The sequence below is a fragment of the Mustela nigripes genome, chromosome 10 (assembly GCF_022355385.1).
Source record: "Mustela nigripes isolate SB6536 chromosome 10, MUSNIG.SB6536, whole genome shotgun sequence".
NCBI lineage: Eukaryota > Metazoa > Chordata > Mammalia > Carnivora > Mustelidae > Mustela > Mustela nigripes.
The window spans coordinates 22,987,028-23,005,041 of record NC_081566.1 but is presented as its reverse complement, the minus strand read 5'-3'; the positions used below and the strand labels follow the sequence as shown (position 1 = coordinate 23,005,041).

General features: G+C 40.6%; 1 protein-coding gene and 1 pseudogene across 1 annotated transcript in view; both read left to right on the top strand.

Annotated features, from left to right (window-relative positions):
- AXDND1 (axonemal dynein light chain domain containing 1) overlaps window positions 1–18,014 on the top strand; it is a 104,808-nt gene that overhangs the window by 72,824 nt on the left and 13,970 nt on the right. The window contains exons 20-21 of the mRNA XM_059412808.1: window positions 582–678; window positions 11,260–11,370. Of these exons, the coding sequence (XP_059268791.1) occupies window positions 582–678; window positions 11,260–11,370 (208 nt within the window). The remainder of the gene's footprint in view (window positions 1–581; window positions 679–11,259; window positions 11,371–18,014) is intronic.
- LOC132026096 (group XIIA secretory phospholipase A2-like) lies at window positions 6,545–7,114 on the top strand (annotated as a pseudogene).

Genomic DNA, 18,014 nt, shown 5'->3' with positions numbered 1-18,014 from the left:
ATGCTTGGTCTCACTGAACACCAACTGAAACATCTCTTTTTTAAAAAAAATTATTTATTAGCTATTTGAGAAAGAGAGAGTGGGTAGAGGGAAAGGGAAAGGGAGAAACAAGCTGAGCGGCGAGCCCAATGCGGGGCTCCATCCCAGGACCTCGAGATCACAACCTGAGCTGAAGGCAGACACTTAACTAACAGAGCTATCCAGGTGCCCCCAAAACATCTCTTAAAAAATGTCAACTGAAAATTCCTTATATCTGAAAAAGTGGGAGATTCCTACCAAATACAGATGAGGTGTGAAAAATTGTAATTTATTTACTAGGAAGCATGTGTCACTAGGATTGTTTCAAATTCAGGAAGTAGCTTTTATGGTCTAGCCAAATTTCTGCTTCATTTCCATTCAATGTTACCAGTGGTCAAGAATGAGAAAAATGGGTGGGGGACAGATAAGGGTGAGAAACTGAGAAATTATTCTCAACAGATTAATTATTATGGTAAACCTCCACTGTATAGGGATTTGAAACACTTAGAAGAGGAACCAACAATAAATCGATCATGTTGTGTGTGTACTTTTTGTCCCCCCAGTTGTTGCAAAGGCATGGTAACAGCTATGGCCCTGAATAAGGCAGGTCACTTAGAAAAAAATCCTGCTAAGGAACTTCACGAGCTGAATGAGATGAAGGTAATAGCACTATCTTCCCTTTACTTTTGTTTGTTTTCAGCAAACTTCTTAGGTTGACTTGATTTACTAAAAACTACACATATATAAAGTATACAGTCTGATAATTTCTGAATTATGGATACACCCACAAGACAGTTATGACGATAAAAAGAAAATACCTAACACACTCAAAGTTTCCTTGTGCCCCTTTATCATTTCTTCTTCCAGCCTCATCCCTTCCCCAGGCAATGTCTGATGCACGTTCTAATACCAAAGATTATTTTTAATTTTCTAGAATTTATATGAATAGAATTATACAGAATGTACACTTTTTGGGTCTGACTTCTTTGAGGAGTCATAATTTCTTTTGAGATTCATACACATTGTTGCTTTTATTAAAAGTTCATGCATTTTAGTGCTAAGTAGTATTTCCTTGTGTGGATGTACAATGTCCATTCTATACATTCTCTGTTGATGGGCATTTGAATTGTTGCTGTTTTGATTATAGCAAAGTTCCAATGCATATTCACATACAGATACATTGCTTTCATTTCTCTTGAGCAGGTATCTAGGAATGGAATGTCTAAGTCACAATGGTATGTGTGTATGTTTACCTTTTAAGAAACTGTCAAACTGTCTTCCAAGGTAGTTGAAACATTGTACACCTCCCCCCAGTGTGTAGGAATGTGGCAGTTGCTTCACTTCCTCGTCAACACTTGATATGGTCTGTCATCTGTGGTGGATACTATTCCAGACATTCTGTTGTGTTCTGTTAATGAGACTGTCTTGAGACTGTTAATAAGACTGCAGTTTTACACTTTTGAAATCCAGTAGTGTATCCTCCAAATTTGTTCTTTTTTTTTTCCCCCCCTCAAAGATTTTATTTATTTGAGAGAGTGAGAGAGAGAGCGGGGGAAAGAGCAGAGGGATAGGAAGAAGCAGGCTTCCTGCTGAGTAGGGAGCCCTACGTGGGGCTTGGTCCCAGGATTCCAGGATCATGACCTGAGCCAAAGGCAGATGCTTTATTGCCTGAGCCCCTCGGTGTCCTTGTTGTTCTTTTTCAGGACTAAGCAGGCCATTCTAGGTCTTTTGCTTTCTATATGTGAAATTTTTTTTTAAAGATTTTATTTATTTATTTGACAGAGAGAGATCACAAGTAGGCAGAGAGGCAGGCAGAGAGAGAGAGAGAGAGAGAGAGAGGAGGAAGCAGGCTCCCTGCTGAGCAGAGAGCCTGATGCGGGATTCGATCCCAGGACCCTGAGATCATGACCTGAGCCGAAGGCAGCGGCTTAACCCACTGAGCCACCCAGGCACCCACTATATATGAAATTTTTAAAATTAGCTTAGCAATTCCTCCAAAAAGCCCTGTTGGGATTTTGATTGTGATTACATCTTATTCATTGAACAATTTGTGAAGAATTGACATACTGACGATATTCAGTCTTTGAATCTCTGAAGACGGTGTATCTCTCCATTGATTGAAGTCCTTTATTTCTTTTGACAAATTTTTATTGTATATAGGTTTTCCATAATAGTTTGTAGAGTATAGGCATTACACATCTTTAAAAGATTTTATTTATTTATATGAGAGCACACATGAGGGAGAGCACATGAGAGAGAGAGTGAGAGCACAAGAGGTGGGGAAGAGGTGAGGGAGAAGTAGGCACCCCACCCAGCAGGGAGCCCTACATAGGCCTTGATCCCAGGATTCCAGGATCATGACCTGAGCGGAAGGCAGACACTTAACCAGCTGAGACACTCTGGCGCTGCTACACATCTTTTGTCAGACTTATCCCTACATAATTCATATTTTGGTACTATTATAAGTGTTTCATTTGTTTTTGTTTTTTTTTTTTAGTAAGTGGTTCATTTGTAATTTCAATTTCTAATTATTTATTGATAATATATAGGCTTATAATTGATTTAAAAAATATATTGATTTCAGGGGTGTCTATGTGACTCAGTCGTTAAGCATCTGCCTTTGGCTCAGGTCGTGATCCCAGGGTCCTAGGATCGAGCCCTGTATTGGGTTCCCTGCTCAGCAGGGAGCCTGCTGTTCCCTCGCCCACTCCCCCTGTTTGTGTTCTCTTTCTTGGTGTCTCTCTCCCTCTCTCTGTCAAATAAATAAATCAAAATCTTTTAAAAAATGAAAAATAAAAAAAAAATGTACACTGACCTTGCTGAACTTATTTTTTTAAGCAGTTTTTTTCCCCATTTAGGATCTTTAGACTTTTCTTTATATACAGTCACGGCATCTGAAGATAGGAGCAGTCTTCTCTCTTTCCAATCTGTGTGGCTTTTATTTTTTATTTTATTTTATTTTTTTTAAGATTTTATTTATTTATTTGACAGAGAGAGATCACAGGTAGGCAGAGGGGCAGGCAGAGAGAGAGGAAGGGAAGCAGACCCCCTGCTGAGCAGAGAGGCCGATGCCGGACTCGATCCCAGGACCCTGAGATCATGACCTGAGTCGAAGGCAGAGGCTTAACCCACTGAGCCACCCAGGTGCCCCTGTGTGCCTTTTATTTAGTTTCCTTGACTTTTGCACTACCTAGACTCTCCAGTACCAGGTTGAATAAAAGTGGTAAAAGCTCATATCTTTACCTTGTCTGTCTTAGGTGAAAAGTGCTTATTCTGTCATCTTTAAATAGAACTGTGGCTGTAGGTGTTTCACAGATGTCCTTTATCAGCTTAAGGAAGTTCCTTTTTAGTCCATGTTTGCTGAAAAAACTACTTAAAGATATTTATTTATTTATTTATTTATTTATTTATTTATTTATTTATTGGAGAGAGAGTGAGAGGAAGAGAGAGCCAGCATGAAGAGCATAGGGAGTGAGAGAGGGAGGGGAAAGAATCCCAAGCCAACTCTGTGTTGAGCACAGAGCTTGATGTGGGGCTGGAGCTCATGATCCTGCAATCATGACCTGAGCCAAAACCAAGAGTCTACACTTAACTGAGCCACCCAGGCACCCCTGAAAAAGCTTTTTAAAGTCAAAGATAAATTTTTAAAAAATATTTTTATTTATTTATTTGACAGAGATCACAAGTAGGCAGAGAGGCAGGCAGAGAGAGGGGAAGGGAAGCAGGCTCCCTGCTGAGCAGAGAGCCTGATGTGGGGCTCGATCCCAGGACCCTGGCTGGGATCATGACCTGAGCTGAAGGCAGAGGCTTAACCCACTGAGCCACCCAGGTGCCCCCAAAGATAAATTTTTTAATTTTTCAAATCCTTTTTTGCATTGAATGAGATGGTCATATGAATTGTGTTTTTTCTTTTCTAATATGGTGAATTCCAGTAGTCCCCCCTTATCACAGTTCCACTTTCCACCTTTTCAGTTATGCACTGCCAACACAGTCCAGCCCAGTAGACGATCTTTGTTCTGATGTACCATCACAAGGTCAATAACAGCTTCATGCTAGGTCACACTGCCTATGTCATTCACCTCACTTCACCTCATCATATCATATCATTATAAGAAGGGTGAGTACAGTACAGTAAGACATTTAGAGAGTGAGAGAGCACATTAACATACTTTTATTACAGTATATTGTTATAATTATTCTATTTTATAGTTTGTTATTAATCTCTTACTGTGTCCTTTATCATACATATGTACATAAAGGAAAAAGCATAGTTTATATAGGGTTTGGTACTATATGTGGTTTGGTTTTGGGCACCTGCTGGGGGTCTTGGAACATAGTCCCCATGGAGAAGGGGGCAACTGCTGTACCTTGATTGATTTTTGAATTGAACTTAAGCCAACTTTGCATCCCTAGGATAAACCCCACTTGATCATGATGTATTATCTTTTTTATATGTTGCAAAATTGAGTTTGTAGTTTTGTTTAGAATCTTTGCATTGACGTTCATGAGCAATATTGATTATGTGGTCTTGTTTTCTAATGCCTTTGTTTGGTTTTAATATCAGGGTAATGCTGGCCTCTTAGAATGAGACTTCTATTTTCTGGAACAATTTGTTTTAGAACTATCAATTGTTGTTTCCTTAGATGTTTGGTGGAATTAATCAGTGAAGCCACGTAGGTTCTGTGGGAAGGTTGTAAATTACAAAAATGAGCTACTCAGATAAAAGGCTATCTAATTTCTTCAATAGATTCAAGGAAATATCTTTATTAGATACAAGGCTATGATCTTTTTGTTCTTGAGTACGCTCAGTGGCTTTGGTTTTATAAGGAATTTGTGATTTCATCTCAATTGTTTAGTTCATTGACACAGTTGTTCATATTATTGTCCTATTAGCCTTTTAATAATGATAGGATGTGCACACACTCCTTCCTATTATTGAAAATTTGTGTCTTCGCTCTCTGTCCTCATCATTCTACAAAAAGAGTTACCATTTTTCTTACTCTCAAAAACCAGCTTTTGGTCTCATCGATTTTCTCTATTTTTCTGTTTTCTACTTCCTTAATTTCAGTCTGGCCTTTTTTATTTCCTTTTTTTCTACTTCTTTAGATTTAATTTTCTCTTTATTTTCTAGTTTCATAAGGTACAGCTGAGATTAGGCTTTCAGACCTGTTCACAGTTAGTGGAATGGATAAATATATGATGGTATATAAGGACTGGCATATAAGGTACAGGTGGTTCCTCTTTTCTGGCCTGTGTGATGTTTAGATGACTGTTCTTATTAAATTTTACATAAGTATTTTATGTCATATATAGGATAGGTCTCACTGTTGTTGTAAGATTTTATTTATTTGACAGAGAGAGAGATCACAAGTAGGTAGAGAGGCAGGCAAAGAGAGAGAGAGAGAAGCAGGCTCCCCGCTGAGCAGAGAGCCCGATATGGGGCTCGATCCCAGGACCCTGAGACCATGACCTGAGCCGAAGGCAGAGGCTTAACCCACTTAGCCACCCAGGTGCCCCGGTTTCACTGGTTTTAAAAACTAGGCTGTAAAATATTTTATGTGCACTATCTTACTAATTTCAAAATCTCTAGTAGATGGAGACTTTTCTTGGAAAATATAAATTAAGTAAAATTAACTTTATATGGGTAAAATTGGCCAATTTTCAGAGAGGAAATGAATGCATTGATTAAAAACAGAAAACAAAAAAATACTAAAAATTTTGCCTGTACTCCACAGACAAGTGTTTTCAGACTTTCAAGAATCAGGTAATCCCTATCCTATATAAACAATTTAAGGGCATAGATAATGACCAAAAATTTTCCCATTTTATTTCATATAGCAGTCAAGGTTTAAAAAAATTTCTAGGGTGCCTGGGTGGCTGAGATGGAGCCCTGCATCAGGCTCCTTACTTAGCACAGAATCTGCTTGAGATTCTTGCTCTCTGTCCTTCCCCCTGCTCCTGCTCTCTCTCTCTCTCGATAAATGGATAGACAGATAGATAGAAATAAATATTCAAGACAAAAAACTAGATTAGGGCTTAGCAGATCCCATTGCCCTGGAAGTGCCTCAGTACTCTATAAAAAATGGAATGCTTAGTTTCCCTCATCTCCTGGGCACCCTGTCTGGTACATGAATTTTTATTGCATCTGGCTCAGGGACTCCTGTGGCCTCATCCGGATCCCGCATCATGTAGAGTGGAAGATGGTCCTCCAGAGAAGCCTTGTCTAACACGGGTACACTGTGATGCTGTGTGGCTTGTGCCATTCTCCAACCGCATTCCAGCACTGGAAGAATAACATCTTGCCAATCTACTGCAGTGATGATATAGTTTCCCACAATATAATATTTCTTGGGCTCCTTTCCAGTTGCCTAATACTGGACAGATTCTGGAGTGGGAATCCTCTTAAGTAAGCATCTTTTGGAGGAAGCGTGGGCATGGAGGCGGCTGGGGATGCCGAGCCCAGGGCTGGCGCCACTGCCTAGGGCGCCCCATGGGCTCCGTGGGGGCACAGCCCAGTGCTGCACAGATGGCCGTCCTTCCGCTGCCCGCGCTCGCCCTTGTGATCCTCCTCTTTGTGTCCACCGCTCTCAGGTGCCAGGAGCAGGCCCAGACCACCTACTGGCGGGCCACTCTGAAGACCATCCAGAACGGCGTTCACAAGGTAGACATGTAACTGAACGCCGCTTGGGACCTTCTGGGAGGTGAGGATGGGCTCTGCCAGTACAAGTGCAATGAGGGGTCTAAGCCTTTCCCGGGTTACGATTATAACCCCTCCCTGAATGGATGTGGCTCTCCACTGTTTGGTGTTCACCTTAATATTGGCATCCCTTCCCTGACAAAGTGCTGTAACCAACACGGCAGGTGCTATAAGACCCACAGCAAAAGCGAGAACGACTGCAATGAGGAATTCCAGTCTTCCCTCTCTAAGATCCGCCGGGATGTGCAGAAGACACCAGGATTGGCTCAGTACATTCAGGCCTGTGAAACCACAGCAGAGCTCTTGTTCAACAGTGTTATGCACTTAGGCTGTATACCTTACCTAGACAGCCAATGAGCTACACGTAGGTGTTGCTGCGAAGAAAAATACGATCTTTAAAGAATATGCTGACAGTTGGTAACAGCAGATAAGGACAGAAGAGTATAGCCTTTGACAAAAAAATACTGTTTTTACCGCATAAAGCTGCCTTATTTTTGTGAGAGGAATATTTTAAGACTTGATTTTGGCACTAAAACTACAAACTAGAGGGAAAAAAGTGGGGGAGGTGATCTTCCTGGATGTTGCTGCCCGATTGTACCGAATTGCCTTGACCAATCTCAGAAAAGGTGCATGTTAAGGGGAGAATATATATATTTTTTAAAGATTTTATTTATTTATTTGACAGAGAGAGATCACAAGTAGGCAGAGAGGCAAGCAAAGAGAGAGAGAGAGAGAGAGAGAGGAGGAAGCAGGCTCCCTGCTGAGCAGAGAGCCTGATGCGGGACTCAATCCCAGGACCCTGAGATCATGACCTGAGCCGAAGGCAGTGGCTTAACCCACTGAGCCACCCAGGCGCCCAGGGGAGAATATTTTAAAAGAAGGAATCTATAACTCGGTTTTCACAACTGTATATACCAAAACACTGAGGTCAAAATATAAAATTGATTACAAGGTATGTTGAACATAATCTTATTTGGAAATACAGGAAAATCTTCACTTTGAAGTATACATTTATAAAATTTTAAATATACATTTATTCCTGGAGAAAAAGTAAGCATCTTTTGGATTTTGATCATTTTTATTGATGGTTGTGAATCAATTCTTCCATCATAGCTGCCCAGATAAATTACTTCTTTAAGAAGTCTTAGGGATTATTTAGTTTCCCAAGACCATTGAGATTGGCCAGGGGTTAATGATTCTATTTGCTTACCATCTGATCTTAGCGTATCTTGATCCAGTCTGATTCTTAATAACTCTATTACCACCTTAGTCTCTTTATTAGTACCTTATAAAAGACTATCTCTTTTAACTTTTTTCTCCTCCTTTTGATCCACAGCAATAGGCTTAACATTTAGCACCATCCCTTGATTTCTAAATTCTTCTTTAGCCCAGACGCGAATTTTAGTGCTTTTACTTTACACCAGAAGCATTTATTGACACAGCTCTGAATTAGACTTTATCAGAATTAAATAAGAATATTGATGGAAAGAGATCTGTATGTTTTGATTAATAACCAAACTATCTGGTCTAGAGCTGGTCAAAGGTGATGTTGAAGGTTTTGAAGGAAAACTTGCTTAACTCCACAGATTACAGTAATACTTTCTTCAAAAGATTCCTACTGATTATTTTTTTACCCCCATCAGAAGTCCGATGGTAGTATTTTCAGTATCTCAGAAGTTTATGAGAAAATGACTAGGAACTGGTTCACAGTAGGCAAATTCAACTAGAGAACAGTTTATTTCTCATGAATGGTGAATTAACTCCGAGGAAATAAGATTTCAAAACTATTGTTACTATTTTCAAAATTAACTAATTCTTTGTTCTAGATACAATAAAGTTAAATAATACATGCTTCAATTTTGTAGCTGGAAAGATCCTTAGGGGCAGTGTTGTGCTGGAGATTCACAATGGCAAGCAGGAGCTGACTATGCACATGCATCCCCGGCTCCACATTCACTGAGAACATACTGAACATTGAAATTGAACCATTGAAATTGCCTTGGTGGGATGTATATGGCATGGAAATCGACAAATGCTACAAATTAGGACTCCTTGCCCCACAAAATGGTTTTCACCAGTTCCCCACTGCATAAGGGTCACCTAGAGTAAACCAACAAACTTATTTTTCCTTTAAGATTTTATGTATTTATTTGACAGAGAGACCACAAGCAAGGGGTGCAGCAGGCAGAGGGAGAGAGAGAAACAGGCATCCTGCCGAGTGTGGAGCCTGATGGGCAGTTTGATCCCAGGACTCTGGGATCATGACCTGAGCTGAAGGCAAACACTTAACCGACTGAGCCACCCAAGCGCCCCCAACGTCATTTGTTTTTAGTAGATAGAAAACTTTTAAGGATTTACTCAAGAAGTCAAACATTAGATGAACTTAGAACTAGAACCCAATAGTTTCACATCCCTTGTTTGGTCCTCTTTCTGATATACAATAAGACATTACCCTAACCCTTGAATCCAGAATTGAAATTTATCAGTGACATTAACGAAGCTGTGTTAAACTTACTGTACCCCCATAGGCTTCAGTTTCCTTATCTAGAATATAAGGTTATAGATTCGGTTTCTAAAATTTTTTGACTCTGGCATTTCATAATCCCACAATTAGAATTGGATCTAATAATAAGAAAAATAGAAGACATACTACAGTTCTTCCTGGTTGATTTCAGGAATCTAAAGTGGGTCATTATTTCATCACACAGTAGTTTTTCGATGGTTAAAGTGACCATATCTCCATCCCCAGAGAAGATAATGTTTCCTGGTTTACTCTGCTGTTATTCAATAATAAAGAATAACATCTCTTTTAAATATTGAGGCCAGATCTTAGCTGTTAAGAGATCTTGGTTAAGTGCATGTAGTATTATTACACACTTGAGGTGAATGAGACCTGTTGTAGATCTCTCCTGTATCACAGCAGATAAGGGGTGAACACCTTTTCCAAAACAGTGCTGCTTCTGCTTTTTTTTTTTTTTTTAAGATTTTTTCTTTATTTATCTGACAGAGATCACAAGTAGGCAGAGAGGCAGGCAGAGAGAGAGGAGGAAGCAGGCTCCCTGCAGAGCAGAGAGCCCGATGTGGGGCTCGATCCCAGGACCCTGGGATCATGACCTGAGCCGAAGGCAGAGGCTTAACCCACTGAGCCACCCAGGTGCCCCTGCTTCTGCTTTTTTTAAAAAAATAGGCTCCCCCCCCCCCCAAAAAAAAATGCTCCACGCAGAGCCCAGTGTGGGGCTTGAACTCACGATCCTGAGATCAAGACCTGAGCTGAGATCAAGAGTCAGACACTTAACTGACTAAGGCACCCAGGCACTGCCCCCCAAACAGTGCTTCCGATCTGTGTTTATTCATTTTAATGGGGGCTGGGGAGTTTTTTAGTAGTTAAAAGTCCATACCACCTGGATTAGAGCCCAAATGCTATCCTTAACTATAAATATGACCTTGGGCAAGATGTCCAGCTGCTCTGTTCTTCAGTTTCTTCATCTAAAAAAAATGAGAATAATAGTAGTACATAGTTCCATTCTCATCACAAGAAAAAAGTTTGTAACTTTATATTAACTGGACTTTATTAGTGATCATGTTGCCATATATAAGTATTGAATCATTATGCTGTTCACCTGATATTAATGTTATTTCTTTTGTGTGTGTGTGTTTTGGAGTTAATCCATTTTTTAAAATTTAAAAATAATTTTTAATTCAATTCCAGTTAACATAGAATGTTACAGGGTGCCAGGGTGGCTCAGTGGGTTAAAGCCTCTGCCTTCGGCTCAGGTCATGATCCTGGGGTCCTGGGATCAAGCCCCACATCAGGCTCTCTGCTCAGCAGGGAGCCTGCTTCCTCCTCTCTCTCTGCCTGCCTCCCTGCCTACTTGTGATCTCTGTCAAGTAAATAAATAAAATCTTAAAAAAAATACAATGTTATATTAGTTTCAGGTATACAATATACTGATTCAACAATTCTATACGACACCCTGTGCTCATCACGACAAGTGCCCTCCTGAATCCCCATCACCTATTTCACCCAGTCCCCCCACCCACCTCCCCTCTAGTAACCACAAGTTTGTTCTCAATATAATGTTATTTAAGTTATACCTCATAAAAATCATAGCCCGTATTTCATACTGAAGATAAAATGAGTTAATATTACACATGCTTACAGCAGAATCTGTCATATAATTAATGCCATGTAAATGTGGGCTATTTTTATTGTTACTGTTACATAATCCCAGTTGGCCTGGTTGGTTGCGAACCATTTTTTGGGACAGACCGTTTGCCCATAGTAAATCCAGCGATCTTTTTTCACCTTGTTTTATGACACTTCACAGCTCCTTGTCCCAGTACGACACTGGATAAGAGAAGATGTGATTTCGGGTCTGTATACACAGAGAAACATTTCTGCCTAAATCTTCAAACTGAAGTGATAACAAGTTAATTGAATGGAGTTTTATTTAGAAGAGTTGTACTTGACGGCTCCTCAATAGACGTGAGTTGGTATAGTCTGACTTTTTTCCACTTAATAATTATCTTTTCTCTTTTCTCAGAAAGAATGTTATGGGTGGATCACCACATGTTCTCACCTTCTTTCTGGGATCAAAGGCAAAAAAGTAACGTTACTGACAAGGGAAGAAAAAGAACATCTATTTGGAGAAGAGGTATTTGCCATGTGTTGGCACTGATCATTATTCAGGTTCTTCCTATATTTGTTGCCCCCCCTGTGTTTCAGTAGATAAGGATTCAGTGATTTCTTCCAATCAGTGTTCTAAGTCCTCATTTATTTACTCTGCCAGAAGAGAATTTTGCCCCTGGCCGAAAGCATTGGCAGTTCTCCCTTCTAAGGGAGAGAATCATCCACCTAAGCTTCTCTCCTCGCTTTTTTAGAGCACGATTTTGTTTCATCCTTCATGAAGGGAAGGATGGCCTTCCAAGGGGGAGCTGCCTGCCGCTTCCTAAGGCATGCCTTCAGACTGGTTGGCTGCACACACTTCCTCCTCTCCTCCAGGCTCCGTCTTCCTATTTAAGGTTATTTCTTCCTTTGAGCACCTAATCCCACCCCACTATCCTCTCTCTTTTGTATCTTTTTTTTTTTTTAAGATTTTAATTATTTATTTGACAGACAGAGATCACATGTAGGCAGAGAGGCAGGAAGAGAGAGAGGAGGAAGCAGGCTCCCCGCTGAGCAGAGAGCCCGATGCAGGGCTCGATCCCAGGACTCTGGGATCATGACCTGAGCCGAAGGCAGAGGCTTTAACCCACTGAGCCACCCAGGCGCCCCTCTTTTGTATCTTTTTAACATCTTCCTCTCTAGTAGTTCCATTGTATATGTATAAATAATCCAATATATAAGCAATAAGCATGGCCATTGCCTTCATTCTAAAATATACATCCCTTGAGCATGTCTTTTTTTCCCTACTACTTAATCTTCTCCTTCCTATCAGAATCATTTCTCTTAAAACTTTGAAACTATCACAAGGTGCTGTAATGACACCTTATTGTCAGATCCAACAAACCCCAATGCTGTATTTAGCTTGACTTTTCCGTATTTAGCATTAGACCCTGTAGACTAGTCATTCACTTCTTTTGTAATGTCTCCTCACAAGACAAATTTTTTCTCCTACTTCTTTATTTCTTTTCCCTCTCCTTTTGGTCTTCCTCCAACTGCCTGCCTCTTAAATGTTGACATTCTGTCTTTCACTTGCTTTCACTTTTCGTTCTACACCCCACACCTGACTGTGCTAATGCTGTGGTATTAACTACCACCTGTTTACTGAGGATTCAAAATTAATGAATATCCTGTACTTTGTGGCTGTCTCAAATGCTTAGCTTTACTTCAGTGTGTTTGAAGGAGTTGGTTTCCAGTAAAGACTGCAGAAGCCCGCATTGCTATCAGAGCTGGGAACGGTAGAGGAGAGAGGTGATGGGCGTCTCTGTCAGAGCTCCAGGGTCTGCCAGGGAGGGTTCTACCTACACATACGTGGGACTTTCATCTTACATTTGAATACTAAAGAAACACCATCTTTCTAAATTATACATCTTGGGCACCTGGGTGGCTCAGTGGGTTAAAGCCTCTGCCTTCAGCTCAGGTCATGATCTCAGGGTCCTGGAATCGAGTCCTGCATCAGGCTCTCTGCTCAGCAGGGAGCCTGCTTCTTCCTCTCTTTCTTTGGGCCTGCATCTCTTCCTACTTGTGATCTCTCTCTGTCAAATAAATAAATAGTCTCTTTAAAAAAATAAATAAAATATACATCTTTTACAATTCCTTACTTTTCCATTTGCTGCCCAGGTCTTGGCCAGAATTATTTTGAATTAATCACTGAATGATTTCATCAACATTATAAATCTTAAATTATATGGGGCTCCTGGGTCACATAGTTGGTTAAGTGTCCAGCTCTCGATTTCAGCTCAAGTCATGATTTCAGGGTTGTGAGATGAACATGTGAGGGTTGTTGGGCTCCATGCTGGGCAAGGAGCCTGGTTAAAAGTCTCTCTTCCTGGGGCACCTGGGTGGCTCAGTTGGTTGGGCCACTGCCTTTGGCTCGGGTCATGATCCCAGAGTCCCGGGATGGAGTCTTTCATTGGGCTCCCAGCTCTGTCTGGAGTCTGCTTCTCCCCCTGACCTTCTCCCCTCTCATGCTCTCTCTCTCAAATAAATAAATAAAATCTTCGAAAAAAAAAAATCTCTCTCCCTCTCCCTTTGGCCCTCCCTGCTCCCATGAACTCTCTCTCTCAAACAAACAAATAAAACTTAAATTACAGTATAGTTTTAGAAAATTAAGTTCCACAGACATGATCTTGGCTACACAACAGGTCTATGAAAAAATTAAATTCAAGAACTAAAAAGCAGATTATGGAATGCAACAAATGTGATTATCTCATTTACATTAAAATGTTTAGATGTATATAAGGCAGTCTAGAAGAATGTAGTCAGCAATTGCTGCAGTTGATAGCAGTTGTTACCTCTGAAAGGTTGAGATTTTTGTTTGTTTTAAAAATGTATTTTTTATAAATCAAACAGAGTCAATTATCATAGGGTTTCACGTACTTGTGGAGCATAAGGAATAACAGGGAGGACATAGGGAGATGGAAAGGAGAAGTGAGTTGGGGAAATCAGTTGGGGAGATAAACCATGAGAGACTGTGAACTCTGAGAAACAGGGTTTTGGAAGGGAGGGGGTGGGGGGGATTGGGTGAGCCTGGTGGTGGGTATTATTAAGAAGGGCACATATTGCATGAACCACTGGGTGTGGTGCATAAATAATGAATTTTGGAACACTGCAAAAAATAAAATAAATGTATTTTTTTTAAAGTTAACATGTTTATAAAGGAAACTGAAAAACATAAGAAGCAAAGAACAAAGTCATCCATAATCACAAACAGTTTATAGTTTGACTTCTACGTTCTTAATTTCTCTGTATTGTCTATTTTACAGCATTATCAGGGAAAAAATTTATTTGGTAAAAACATCCTAACATATTTTGAATATTTTTCTATACCATGTGCATATTTCTGCAGCATAATTTAAAATTGCTATAAAATATTTTATATAGGGCACCTGGGTGGGTTGGGCTGCTGCCTTCGGCTCAGGTCATGATCTCAGTATCCTGGGATCAAGCCCCGAATCGGGCTCTCTGCTCAGCAGGGAGCCTGCTTCCCCCTCTCTCTCTGTGCCTACCTCTTTGCCTATTTGTGATCTCTGTCTGTCAAATAAATAAAATCTTTAAAAAATACCTTATATAGTTTATGTCATTTATTTATGCATATTCCTATTACAGGCATTGAACTTCTTTTTAGCTTCTGTTTTATATACATCATTGCAATAAACTGAAGGACATTCGTCAGTCAGTATGACTATGAATAGACTCATTTGAGGTACTCAACACTATTGACTCCTTTCTCTTCTTTTGACTTTTCTGGTGGTTCTGTCAGACTTCTGACACAACTTCTGGCCTTTGTTGCGGCTTGTCCTTCTTCCCTAGTCCTTTATGTGACTAGGTTCCTGTCCTAAGACCTCATCCTCTAGCAGCTTCACAACCTCACCTTTGGTGATACAGTTCCCTTTCTTGGCTTCAACTAAATGCAGATAACTGTTAAATGATTATTTTTAACCCAATGCCTCCATCATTACTCTACAGAATATTTCAGTATACTGAATATACTGAATATTTCCACTTGGATATATTTAGGATACCTTAAAGTCACATGGCCTTGTCTGAACTCACCTATCTTCCTAAACCTGCTTATGCAACTTTGTTCATTATCTCTGTGAATGGCATTATCATCTGTGTAGTGGCCTGAACCATTCACCAGGTATCATTCGGGATGCTTCCTTTCCCTAGCCATCCCACATCATCTAAACTCTCCAGCACTAAGAGTTAACTCATAAACATCTCTTGAATCCTTATCCTCCTCTTCATTCCTGCAACCCTGTGCCATTCATTCTCTGCTCTTATTTTTTCTTCCCATTCTTTCTCCCTCTTTCCCTTCTTTCTCTTTAAATCTGCTCTCCTGCTGCTAGAGTGATTGCTTTAAAATGCAGAACAGATAAGTAATTTTTTTTTTCCATATTAAGTCAATTTATCAGTACCTCATTGCCTTCAGGATAAATTCCAGTTTCCCTGGAATGACACTCTAGGCCTTCCTTTATGACTGTGCTCCGGTCCATCTGTCCCTAAGTTTCTGTTACACTCACTGCTTTTGTTCTCAAAAGCTAGTCATGCCCATTCAACATCCTTTGCCTAGAACCATGCTATCTTTTTTCCCTTACTCATCCTTTAAGAAAAAACTCAGACATTACGTCCTCCAGGAAACCTTCCTGACCAATCTACTCTCTTATTTTTTACTTTTTTTATTTTTAAAGATTTTACTTACCTGAAAGAGAGAGAGCATGAGAGGGGAGAGTCAGAGGGAGAAGCAGACTCCCTGCTAAGCAAGGAGCCCGATGCAGAACTCGATCCCAGGACTCCAGGATTACGACCTGAGCGGAAGGCAGTCGCCCAACCAACTGAGCCACCCAGGCACCACTGACCAATTCATTCTTTCAGCCACATCCACTACCATAGATTATGTGCTCCTACCATCTATGTATCCATAGCATTTTCTTGTCCACTAAATTGTTAAGCTTTTTAAGGGCAGGGGCTATTCTCTCTTTTTTTAAAAATTTAAATTCAATTAATTAACTTACAATGTATTATTTGTTTCAGGGGTGCAGGTCTGTGGTTCATCAATCTTATATAATACCCAGTGCTCATTACAAGACATACCCTCCCCAATGTCCATCACCTAGTTACCCCATCCCACCACCTCCTTCCCCTCCAGCAACCCTCTGCTTGTTTCCTATGATTAAGAGTTTCTTATGGGGAGGGGGGTGCCTGGGTGGCTCAGTGGGTTAAAGCCTCTGACTCTGGCTCAGGTCATGATCTCAGGGTCCTGGGATCAAGCCCCGCATCGGGCTCTCTGCTCAGCAGGGAGCCTGCTTCCCTTCCTCTCTCTCTGCCTACTTGTGATCTCTGTTTGTCAAATAAATAAATAAAAATCTTTTTTTAAAAAAGTTTGTTATGGTTTGTTTCCCTCTCTGGTTTCATCTTTTTCATTTTTTCTTCTCTTCTCCTCTTCTCCTATGATCCTCTGCCTTGTTTCTTGAATTCCACGTATCAGTGAGATCATATGATAATTGTCTTTCTCTGATTGACTTATTTCACTTCGCATAATATCCTGTATGTAGTTCCATCCATTTCATTGCAAATGGCAAGATTTCATTTTTTTTCGATGGCTGCATAATATTCCATTGTATATGTATACCAAATCTTCTTCATCCATTCATCTGTCGACAAACATCTAGGCTCTTCCCATAGTTTGGCTTTTGTGGACATTGCTGCTATAAACACTGGGGTGCAGGTGCCCCTTTATCACCCTCAACGCGCAAGGATGACAAGAAGCCCCAGTTCAGATGCATCTTCTCTCTCTTTATTTCCGCAAGTCTACACACTTATATACGCTTACATGACCAATCAGCGAGCAGGGTACAGGAGGGAGTGGCTGCGCACCTATATTCATATCTTTTGGGTAAATACCCAGTAGAGCAGTTGCTGGGTTGTAGGAGGACAGGGGGAGCAGCAGCATCACTTGCATGCCTGTCTGCAGCTGATTTACCCGTTTTGTCCAACGTTAAAAAATTCAAAATAAAGAGAATGGTGTTGAGCTTATCTTTAGGGGACCTGAAGGTGTCCCCTATTCCCCCTTTTTGTTTATAAAGCGCATTTTTTATTGTAAGATGCGCGCACTCCACAAAACTCTGTCCTTGTGGGTTATAGGGTATTCCATGTATCAAGTGAATGTCAAGTTTTAGAGGGTTGTGAGGTGTAGGCTGGACCCTTATCTGTCTTTAACTGGCGTGGCTTTCCCCATGCCCCGAAAGCCTGTAGGCAATGGGCGATAACATCTCTGGATTTTTCCCCCCGTATGCACTGAGGCGAAAATTATTCCAGAGCAGGTATCTACAGAGACATGAACATATCTTAACTTTCCAAATTCTGAAACATGTGTGACATCCATTTGCCATATATGATTAGGTAACAAACTTTTAGGATTAACCCCCAAGGACGGTGCAGGTATAAGGTCACGCAATTTCTGCAGGAGACTGCTATGTCCCGGGCCTGTGCTTTTGTTAGGTTAAATTTGAGGCCGAAGAGTTAAAGCATTCACATGGAACAGCTTATGATAATGTCTCGCCTGTTGCACCGGGTTCTCAATGGCAAAGACAAATTCTCCTCTGGTTAAGGAGTCTGCTAACCGATTACCTTTTGTCAGGGGGCCTGGTAAGGTTGTATGAGCTCGTATGTGGCCAATATGAAATGGACCCTTCCTGTCCCAAACTAATGTTTGGATTTCTTGTAACGCCTTAGAGATAGTAGACCTGGCTTTAATAGAACCCACATTTTCAATGATAGAGACAGCTTGCACCACATACCTACTATCTGATAAGTGGTTGAAGGGTTCTTAATGAAACATTTGAAATGCTTTTATCACTGTGAGCAGCTCGGTTTCTTGGGGAGAGCAGCTTTGAAATAGGAAGGTCCAACTCTCTTCTTTGTTAACTATAGCTCCTACAGGTGTCCTGGCTTCTTGCAGTAATAGCAAACTCCAGGAGTACCCCTATGTTTATATTGTTGAGCTCCCTGTAATCCTTGTAAACCTTGAGTGATAGCTGCAGCCATAACCTGCCCTTGAATAACACTACCGTTGATATCCCTGCAAACTTTAATATATGTACTCAAGTCTTTGCTTTTCCAAGGTCTGATGGC